Below are 12,014 nucleotides of genomic sequence, written 5' to 3'. Positions count from 1 at the left end.
TAAACGTAAGTAAAAGGATGAGTATTACAATTGGGAATGTTCAATACGACTTAAAATTGTTATAAACGTAAGTAAGAGGATGAGTATTACAATTGGGAATGTTCAATACAACTTAATATTGTTAGGAACGTAAGTAAGAGGATGAGTCTTACAATTGGGAATGTTCAATACAACTTAAAATTGTTAGGAACGTAAGTAAGAGGATGAGTATTACAATTGGGAATGTTCAATACGACTTAAAATTGTTATAAACGTAAGTAAAAGGATTTCACTTCATCCTGTAAATATCACAACGAGTATTTTATGTTGAGTAAATTATACGGTTATTTAATCACGAGAAAATGAATGTTCACGGAATAAACGCAGTTGAAATTAATCGCATAAAATCTAAAATTGTATACTCAATAGGCATGGAAAACAATCTTATCGAAAGGATATTCGCATCTTTGTTTTTGATATTCTTGGCAATTTAAGAACTTTGGCAAGTTAGCACCGTGAACAAACGAATGAAACGCAAAAATGCTACTAATAGAGAGAGCGACGACAGGCACCAGTGACCAGTCTCTTGCGATTTGTAGTTGTAAACGCGCTTAACCGACCAGGCTACACGTGTAAACGTCGCAAGCAAATATACATCACATTATGAGACACTGAAATTAACGACGAAACGACTAATTGATTTGTTCGCAATCGATGTTTGTCCACGGAATTCGATTTATGAAGCTTGTGATTGGGATTCTGACTGACGAAGAAAATTGCATCATTTCATGCGCATCGATTATCGTAATAATCATTTTTTATGCAATTCTCATACGACTAAATATTCTAAATTCCGATGTTTGCCTGCGTAAACGAATCATTAACGACGTATTCCTAAGGTTCATTCGTGCCATTAAGAGATCGTAATTATGCTTAAAATACCGTTTGCAAAGAAATAAAGACTTTTCTGTTGTCTCGTGGAATTCTTCCAGAATGCAATTTTAATTTTACCCGTACAACATACTCTTACGTAAAGGTAATTTCAAACTTGTGAAACTTCAAGGTGACTTGAAGTAATTGCATGATCTCGATTTTATCGTGGAATGCACGTGCGAAAATATCGAACAACAGGGACTATTTTCACCTGTCATTAAATCGCATACAATTGAAAATGTCATCGCACGCACGCCCGCAGCTGATTCGAGTGAGCGATTTCATGATTGAACACCTCCCTTAAAGCTCAGGATTATTGAAAACAACGGTTACGTTATCGTGGGAACGACTATCAGTCGACGTCGAATGGACAGCTATTCATCGTTCATGGAGAACCGTAATCGCCATCGATGATGGTTATTAATATGCTGGCTGGATAACTCCGACTCCATGATCGACGATATCGGCACGGTATACATTATGATTTAGAAATCGCTCGTTCCACCGCCATGGAATACAGGTACCATTAAAAGAACAGTTCGATAGCGTAAAGTAATACAAGAATTTCGATAGTCGAGGCACACACCAATGGGGAAACAATGTAACGACTAAATAACTACGGTGTCATGCGAAAAAGAAAATATTGATGCCTGAAATCTTTTTCCCAGATAAGTAGGAAAAAAGGAGTGAGAGCTATCCACAAAATATTTTTCACTTTGTGAAATTTTACTTTATACTAATATAATATATTGAGTCTTTCTATTACAGACGCGTCTTTTACAACGACGTATCTTTATACAAACGTGAAACCTAATCTGTCGAACGTTGTGATCTTCATTTTGATAGAACAAAATGGATCAAACGTAATTCGATAAAATAATATGAAACGGAAAATATTGCGCATCCATTATTCCCTCATAAAACGAAAGAAAAAAAGTAGAGTGAAAACTATGAAAAATTTGTTTAGCTTGCTAAACTTAATTAAAATCAAAGTTTAGTTTCTATTTGACTAAAGAACAGGTTTTTATTGTAGATAATAATTAGATTACCTGCTGACTGTAAGAAATAGCCGGAAATGATGCTTAAGGAGAATTTATACTTTATAGGAGGATTTTTAATAATAAGCAGTAATAAAATAAATAATAGTTTCCATTCGAATAAGAATAGTTGTAATAATTCATGGCAACATAACGGCAATTCGTTGTTGCTAACACTGTTATCCTCTGATCAAACAATTAGATAGAAATCAAATAAGGGTCAATGGGATCGATATCGTAACGATTGAAGATCTATTGCGATAACGCTGCGATTTAATGTAATAATTAATAATAAAGATAACCGAACGATTTTCTTACTTGCGGTATCGTGATTAGAACAATGTAAGTAGAACATCGAACATGTAACGCGGTGAATTATGCGCGCTCCGGGTGTGGATAGCAGAATCGTTCGTTTATCTCGTATCTTTGTTATCTCGCTACATGAACGAATATCGCAACTGGCGACGAAAGATCAATGGTCTGAATGCACGACCGCGGGCCAATCGATTTCAATAATAGCGTCTATTTTTAACGCTCTGCGTATCAGCCTGCATGATCGTACACCATTCGAACACGATCTTTGCTAATAATTTTCTTTAGTATAATTTCAGATAGAAAATGAACGAAACTCGAGAAATTTTTAATTCGAAAACTCGAGACCTCGAACGTTCGAATGTTGAAACATTCAATTCTATTTAACACTAGGTTTACGGGCCTTTCCTTTATACCTATTTCTACGAACACCCGTTAAATTGACGGGCAAACGAAAGTACGCATTTTTTTTGAAAAATCGATTTATTCAAATTGAGTCGGTATTGAGGAATACTAGACCTCGCGTTAAATAAATTATTATTATTGAATAATTTTATTATTATTATTATTATTATTATTAAATAAATTGTTGATGAGTAAAGAAGGTACAGGGTAATCGTATTTGCTGAGCACATTTTTCGAAAATATGCTGAATTTTGTTTGCGCATTTTCCGCATACGATCTTTTTTGCAATATATGCAACGATTATTGCTTCTATCGGCAACTTTTTCGCACTTCTGTCGTTGAAGGTGACAGAAATGAAGCAAAATATGAGCTCCTTTCTGAACATTTTCGTAGAGATACATAGAAATTTCGAAAATTAGAAAGCTTAGGAAGAAGTAATTGCACGTATAAATTCTTCGAACGAAACGATCAACTTACGATGCAAAGTGATTAAAATCGATGCTATGGCTTTTGGGGTATTTCATTTCGAAGTTTGAAACCCGTCGAATTGACGGGTCTCGTAAACCTAGTGTTAATTAAAAACTTTAAAAACCTGAAGATTCGAATACTCGAAGATCCCTGAAATCCGAAATAATTTCAAAAATTTGCAAATTGAATTATCCGGGAATTCGCGGTGAAATTTCTCCACAAGTTTTGAATTATCGTAATTGGCGAACGATATTTTCCAATCAGAACAGAAAAATTAGCTCCACTCTCAATTCTTTACCAAGTCACAGAAGTGAACGTTCCCACGATTACAGAGCGATTTAAAACTAATATTATACATAATAAATAAAATTCAATGAAATTCGTATTTTATTTTCTTCGATCTAAATACGAAGAAAAAAGAATCACAAACGCATGGGATCATGAAAGAGAAGATGGTTGGTAGCGATCTGACACCGGAAGAACCGGCTCCCTCTCAAGAGCTGCGCCAGGAATGAAGTCATTAATCGTATTCGCCAGCAATATATTATTTACAAATTTCCATTTCTCATTATTCTTAACGCTTGCCGCGCCGTCAGCCATCTGCCCGTTCTAAACTGCGAAATGGTTCTCGCGATTGGAACCGTCTCTCCCGCGTGTATAAACGAATATCCGCTCGCCTGAGCGATGAAATTGGCAGCCTCGCGGAGATGTAATTAAGCTGCCTTTCGGTCGTTCTGCGTGCTGGCTTTTGCATGAATTTTACCATCTCGCATGCAAAGTTGCGATTGAAACGGCTCGAATCATCTACAAAGTAAAAGACCAAAGTGTTTGCAGTTAATAATGGATGATTCCTGTTAGTTTTAAGGAGAAGAACATGACAACTCGCATTTCCCATTTTTTACTGGCAAGCTGATTTAATCCTCTCGATGGAAATTTTCAAAATCTTATTGGTCATAATATTAGGATACCGAGGCTGTTAAAATACCGTTCAGCTTGATAATTATACCTTTGGCTTCTGCAAAACTTGGCCAATTTACCAGCTATTTTTAAAAGCTTCCAACGACGTCGTATTAATCATAAGATGACATTAAAATGATGAAAAATGTACTTATCATATTTTTCTTACCACGTTCCCAGTATTTATCATCGCCAGTTAGGAGATCTGTGCAATTATTGAGCTTCGATCGTACGACAATATCGTGGAAACGTTAAATTTTAGACGGCAATCGCAAGAATTCTAATGGAATTCACGAGAACGAGATAAACGTAAGTTGATTACAAGGGAAAGCAATTCGTATCAAAGCTGTACCGGAAGATATGTCGAGAAACCGACGTGGTATCTAGCATTTACACATGTACCTGACTTTAAAATCGTTTGAAATAGCAACGTTTTATCGAATCTTTATCGGCGGTTCGCTACTCAGACTAAAACGATTGCTATTGAAGGAGAACGAACAGAAGCGAGACCAACTGAGAACCGCGCCTTAATGGAAACGAACTAACGACCCGTGGAAACGTAAACGCAGTCACGTACTCGCGGGTAACGATAGACGAGTGACCAATCAATGGTCATTATTTATGGTTATGGATACAACCACGGGGCATGACTGCTTTTCGTACGATTCCGTGGGTCCCGGTAGTTACACCTTAACGAGTTCCGCGGAAAAATGTGAGCGGTTGCTCTATGCGTTCACGGAGAATGCGTAGACGGAATAAAATTCAGACAGAACTTCTGTCGCATGTTCTCTGTGTGTCTCTGTTGTGAGTGGCCGTAGTTGTCCCACGGTCGAACCATTCTTTCAAACGTGTTATTATTGTTGCTTACTTGTGGATTCGAAACGTGTAGTCTCGTTCTTAAGGAATTTCGGTATTGTTCAATCGACGGAGGAAAAAACGTGTTCGAGATTCCTTTTGTACGACGTAAAGTTTGATTTATTACACCGGTTCTTATTTCTAACTTTAATTTAACTTTTTAAAGTGTCGGTGAATTGTTCCTCGATATAGTTTCTTCGTGATACGTTCGAAGGGAACAAATGGTGAATAGAAACTGGGATTGAACGCGCTGCGGAATTCGATTCGTCCTGTTTCCAATTGACGGCAACTCGAAAACAACGAAGCGAACTCTGTGCAATCGTAAATCATTATTGTCGTCCCGTTAATTGACATTAGGGCTGATAGGAGGAACGCGATAAATGTCCCGTTTCGTTTCCATGGTTTTATCGCGAGAAACGAAGCGACACGGGCACGCGAGAATGGATAATTGATTATTATTAATGAAATGCTTGTCCACGATCATGCTTTTTTAACCGGTATGTTTTTTCTTTTTTTGTTCTCAGGACGAAGTAAGTAACGAGCCACGACAGTTACAGGCCGTACGTTCGAGTGCTATAGGCGAGACGATTATGACGAAAACGGCACCGGACAAACGTGAGCGTTTTCCAAGCCATTACTGTTCACGCTTGTTTGTGCAAGCTTGCCCATCGGCTGGCGTCCTGCTAAAATCGCGTGGACGCATGTCACTTTTCCTCGATCCATTGTATATACAAATTACGACATACTTACTGCAAATATAGTTCGCATATACTTGGCTAATATCATCAAAGTATTTGACACGTTGACTGCCATGGGGTCACCGGTGACCGCCACTCGATTTGGCTGTAGCTTCATGGGGATCATCGGTGACCGCCACTCGATTTGGCTGTAGCGCCGTGGGGGCCACCGGTGACCAGCGACGCAGCAAATATTAAAAGTACATAATTATAAAAAAAAGGGCAATTGTAATAATTGTCTACAACGCCGCGGGGGTCACCGGTGGCCCTCATCACGAAAAATGCTTCAAGCATGATTTTATAACTCATTTTACTTGCTGCAAATAATATTTCAACATAATACGTATAATGAAAAGTTCACGTCGGCGCCTTGGGCAAACCATGGAAAATTCGTCTGGCAGTCAACGCGTTAAATGGTCAATTATTCGGTACATATACATTCTCAGATTAGTTTCAAATTTTACCAATATAATCACAGTCGTGTTTGATTACAGCGCTAATGAAATTTCAAAAAGTATAAAATACCATAAAAATGTTCTCTGCTAAGTGCTCAAATGCTCAAGAAGGAAAGATAACAGTCAATAATTCTAGGAATGGCTGTCTCCTTCAGTGATAGATGTGACATGGTCTCGAACATGTCTACCTACTGTATTATCAATTTTACCCACCTAGTTACAAATTTGCTCGATCAAAAAATACCATAAATTCACCTAACGAAATTAAATTTCACAAACAGCTTATCGATCCGTAATTTAATCCTTTTTTTCCACAATATCCAGTCAGGGCAACAAGCAAGAGACACGAAAATGATGTCGGAGAACAGGTGGCCACCATTGGAGACGAAGAGGTCTTAATTCCACGAATGACATTTCACTCCTTAGTCGGTCGCGTTTCCCGTTCGTTTCTACGAATAGCCTAGCGCGAAACGCGACTCATCTGCCACAACACGAAAACTAACGAGCGTCCGACGTCTCGACGTAAATTACCATCAAATGTGGGTTACGAGTTGCCTTCCTGTGGTCGCGATATGAAATCAGACCCCCCTGGGTCTACGAATATCGCGTGGAAACCAACGATACTTCCCTTGTCCCTAATAACGAAGGCCGATTGCAGGCCGTTAAAACTGTCAATCGTGTGCGGATCGAAATGCGGAGACGAAGCTGCACACGTAGCTGGACTCGTAATTCCCGTGAATCAAGAATGACTGCGAGGAGAAGTGGAGAAGGCTGGTCGGTCGGCCGTGTCGACACGCTTAGCCTCGTTTGTCCCGAGTAATGGCCGTAGTCATAACTCAACTCGCGACTTCGAGTCGAGGATCGAGCGCTCGGTTGAGTCGAGGACCTGACTGCAGTCATTTCTGCTTGCTTGACGTGACGCTTACACGCGACCGACCGATCTCGTTCGGCGAATGAGCAGGATAGATCAGATTCACGGAAACGACAAGTCGATCGAGCCGTTTCCCTTCGAACGATCGCGCAACCGATCAAGAAGAAGCAATATCTGCACGAATCGTTTCAGTAGCTTTCGAAAGCGCATCTTTTGTTGGTTGAATGGTTGGCGAAACCCTGAGAATGTAAATTCGTTGCTCTCGTATTCGATGGCCAGTGTGTTCGAGTTCTTGCAACCTGAACGTTTCCATCTTTCCCTCTGCTGTTTCTTCTCTTCGACTATGTGGAGATAGAACCCGATAAACGGATATCAAGGATATCTCTACATTCCTTTAAAATACCAGTATCCAACCTTCGCGGAAGAGCACGTTCTTTACAGCAGTTCCGTCTTCGAGAAACGCGACACGACAATTTCCATCGAACAGACAGCTACAGACAGCTATCGTCAAAATCACCTGCCTTTCTACGTAGACCGACTGGCCGCTGCTGAACTTTGATTCGATCCGATCCACGCCGATTAAGAAAAACGATATTTATAGGAATAGTTATCGGTACCGGTCGAGAATTCCTTTCTTTTGCAAATCTATCTATGTAACAGTTTTCCCAGGTAAAAGATAGTAGGCAACGATGGGCATTTCCCGTTTATGGAACTCGCGAGCTCCCCTGTGGCGAGCGTCTTTAATTACATGTGTTTCCTTCCACGCGGGAGACCAATGAAGCCAATATTTTAATACGAACCGAGGCACAGTGGCGAACGAGCTCGTTCCACGTACCATCTACTCGAATGTTCTCATCGTTAGCGTATGCTCAACGAGTTTACGTGGCTAATCGGTGGAAATTGGCCGAGCGCCCGACCGCTGTGTTCGTCCTTTTAACGACGCACCCTTTCCTCCATTCTATCGTTACGCTATTTCATAGCCGCGGGTTTATTCTCCTTCAGCGATGAACACGAATGATTATCGATAGTAAATTTGTTGAGATTGATTTAGGACTATACTTGACTCGAAGACTTAAAAATTTAATGTTTGACGTAAGCGAGTGAATTTTTACACGCGTTATACTGAATTATATAAGGAAACACGTGCGAGTGAACGTGCCAGCGGTGAATAAAAATTGAAAAATGTGGCTCCTACGCACAACTGACCGCATCGTTGTGATTTTTAACAAAAATCCCATCGACTTTTTGATTATAATTTGCATTATTTTATTCTCCTATTTGCCTATTCTTGCGCTGCCTAAAATAAACTATTTACAATTAACTCTCGCAATTCTAATTCTTAAACAATTCCAAATCTATCTTTGATTATTGTTCATACTGTTTATATCGCTGACATAACAAATTACTATCGATTCCACAGCATTGTAAGATGACCGCTATTTTGTCGTGTACATTGCTCTGTAATTGTTATGAAAATGCTATGAAATTCACATGAGAACTATGAAATCGCTGTAAGACTGATCGCATGAGTCCTAACGGGAAAAATCGAGGACGATCGTTTCCCTTAATAGCGCCACGATTCACGAGCCTCGGGGGCTGATTCTGTAGAAAAATCCGTTTGCCAGTGACAGGCCGGTAGATAGTTTCATTAATGGTGATTTAGAGAAACGACCGGTAGGACTGGTAATTAAAAACAATAATGAAACTCTGGACGCGACGATCGTTAATTAGAATTGATAATTGCAAGTGGTGATCGCGACAGGCCGCGGGACGGCACGAACGTTAGCCAGTATTGAGAAACTGTTCCTGTAGCCGGTCTTGTAGACCCGCGATAAATTTTCCGACTTCTTAATTGATTTCTGTTATAGCCAGAGTAACGCGCTACCTTCCGCAGGTATTTAAGCACTCGACTGCAATACGAGGTTGTCGTGGAACCAGTCAGATTTTCTCGACCCTCTCTACGTAGATATTTCAGAATGATTTAATTGCAACTTAACTCTAACGTATTTGCACTTAAAAAGTTTGGAAAAATGACATAGTACAGTGCATTGACCTTTCTTTGATATGTTACAGTAAATGTATTAATTCAATAAATTTATTTTCTAGATAATATACGTGGATATTTGACAGATTTCACGTGAATGTATCCAGAAGCAAGGAAAGTGAAGTTTTAATTAATAAATGCACACATTTCGATTCTGATTTAGTATGGTTTGCCAACTAGTAGTTAACACATTTCGTAAAGTGTACCACAAATTATCTAATCAAACGATATTCAGACATATGTACTTTGTTAAATCGAAGTCAATTTTTCCGACTATTAGATCAGTGATCTAAAATATTTAAAAATAATTTTCTCCTTTTCCGAAAAAGGCCTTTCATATAAATCCAAACAAGTTCAGACAGATCACCGTTGAATCGTATAAAATTCCTTTATCCAAAAATAATGATTTCTCTTCCTTCTTCAATCTGTTACAAACTTGAATAAACCAACTTTACTCCAACCACCGATCTGGCTTCCCAACTTCATTTCATCAACAGAACAGACACCTGCGCGATTGCAAAAATACGCAACTGCCTTTTTAGATCGGTGGTGTCGTAGACGTGGTTGAGCTCGCGGTTTCTCGAGGTATGATCCAGCACCTGTCCCACTTCGGTCCTGGTATAGCTCTCGGTTGTTCCAGAGAGTATCGTTTAATGAATTCTTTGCGTCCCTCCCTCTGCGGCCGTTTCGCATCCGTCGTCGTTGGCAGACGTAATTAAAAGGAACGTGACGCGCAAGTTTAGTGGCGCTTTAAGAACGAGTCGGATCATTGCACGTACGCGGCACCGCGCGATTCATAGTGGTACGACTCACCTCGCGCAGCCCTCGTCGATCGTTGGCTCGATCGCAATCGAGAGAGACTCGACGTCAATCGTGCGAGTCGATCGTGTCCAAGACTCGTAATTATCAAGCCATGCTTTATGATTCCAGCGTTGTACACTGGTAGAATTTCAAATTGCAAGCTTTTCCTCTACAGAACCAATGGAATGACGAAAATGAGCCTTTAGATGAAAAGAGCAAGAGATACAGTTTAGACATCGTTCAAATGTGATAGAACTGACAGAGCTTCAGATCGCAAACTTTCTCCCTATACAAACGATGGAATTATGAAAATAAGTCGATGAGATAGAGCGACGACACATAGAGTTTGAGTACTGTTTAAGTAACATTTCACGAATTTCGTTTCACGCGAGATATTTGATTACTTTCTATTCACCTTGGGAACGGGAAAAAGTCCTGAAACGCTGTCCTCATCGGTTCACGCCGCTCTCTGCGGGGTTTTGCAAGAACGATCGATAAATTTATGAGGACTTGATCCCAGCGCGGCGTTCCTCTTACGCTCGCTTCTAAGAATCCGTTGGAAACGGTCTCCTTTCTTGGTACGATCGCTACATCGAGTATCTAACTCGTAAACTCTCAAAGACGTTCAGTAATGTTTCCAATACGGCCGACCATGCGACGGCCTCTGCAAATATCCTCGAATGACACGAAAGAAACTCGAGGGGCGTTTCTCAAGCTGGTACCTTCTTTTTCTTCCCTTGATCGACCAAGAGCATAAACCCTTGACAAAAACGTGGCACTCCCTTTGCAAGAACATTAGGATATATGTTTGAATCACGGTGAGATGGCCGAATGATCCAGCGAATCGATCGTTTTTAGTCACTCGGAGAGAAGATGATTTCGCTAAATTCATCAGCAGAGGTTGTCGATGCAAGACGAACTATTTACACGTTCCATCTTTCTCCCACTTTTTCCGCCAATCTCCGGAATCCCGTGACAATCCATCGATTGCCTCCAAACCAATTCGAAGCGTAGGCCAGGCCCCTTTCGTCTCTCGACTGGCTCACCGCCGATACCAGCTACAATTAAAAGCAACGTGACCGGCGAGCCAACCAGCAAAACTGAAAGAGAACGATCCCGACGGTTTCTACGATTTGTTACGCAAAGGCTGAACGCTGGTTCAGGGGAAACTCTGTTCTTTCTGCGAGAGGCAGGGGCGAGACACAGAGGGATATATGTATTGATGTAGCTGCGTTTCGAGGATGGAATCGACTGGATGATGGTACGAAACGACTAGTCGTCCTTCAGCGACAAAACGCTCTCGGCTTCGTCGCCTGGATGACAGGACAATGATGAAGCGGTTTAATTGTTCTCGATCCGACGAGTTTTTCCGTCAATTGAATTACATCGGTAAAATTCTGAGCAAGAAGCGAATAGTTGAAGACGCGTCCCTACGAACCTGGACAGAAAGCAAAAACCAATCAGCGCGCCATTATTCTTCTTGTGCGAGAAATACGTTTAAATATTTGATACGATTCAATTACCTTATCTTGTTTCTTCTGTGATTTATATTATAATCCATTTTATCCACTAGTATATTTTTCTTCGACACAAGTGTAATAAATGAAACAGAGTTCAATGGCTATTTCTTGTAGCATGAGTAATTGGAAAGATGACTATCAGGTGACACAGAGGCAAGATTTGTATGATGCTCATTTGTCCTTCAATTCATAAATTCTTAGATTGAATTATTTATCAAGGAACAATTCCGTTTTGTAACGATAAAAGCACGCTAGCAGACTGAAATTGCGTACCACACAATGCTAAATTGAAAATTGTAAAACACTTAAACTTAAAATAATCTTATGTACAAGTGAATGTGTAATGAAAATTAATTGTAACGAATTGTCACACAGTGACTAATTTCCCCTTATTATTTCCTATCATACTACCCTCATTCGACCTGCGATTCAAAAAATGTCTATATCTTGTCTTATTTTATCTTTAGTCTATCTTAAAGTTTTCTAGTAATTCAATTTTTTTAAGATTGTGTTATATATTTTTTTTAATTTGTTCAGTAGCGCATCTATTTCTGTTGCCGGTTATTTAACTTTATTAACAATTATAATAAAAAAATTCCAGCAATATAAACTACCATATTATTCCCTTACAAACGATTCA

General features: G+C 39.8%; 1 protein-coding gene across 3 annotated transcripts in view; it reads left to right on the top strand.

Annotated features, from left to right (window-relative positions):
- Positions 1-12,014, top strand: part of LOC122572320 (segmentation polarity homeobox protein engrailed-like) — a 102,995-nt gene that overhangs the window by 85,386 nt on the left and 5,595 nt on the right. For 2 of the 3 annotated variants that reach the window (XM_043737209.1, XM_043737296.1), the window contains exon 2: positions 5,471-5,476. In XM_043737209.1, coding sequence (XP_043593144.1) covers positions 5,471-5,476 — 6 coding nt within the window. Of the gene's footprint in view, positions 1-5,470; positions 5,562-12,014 lie in introns of all 3 variants that reach the window. The other variant, XR_006318464.1, reaches the window with a different exon arrangement.

Source organism: Bombus pyrosoma, linkage group LG1 (genome assembly GCF_014825855.1).
Source record: "Bombus pyrosoma isolate SC7728 linkage group LG1, ASM1482585v1, whole genome shotgun sequence".
Classification (NCBI taxonomy): domain Eukaryota; kingdom Metazoa; phylum Arthropoda; class Insecta; order Hymenoptera; family Apidae; genus Bombus; species Bombus pyrosoma.
This window is presented reverse-complemented; position numbering and strand designations above follow the sequence as displayed.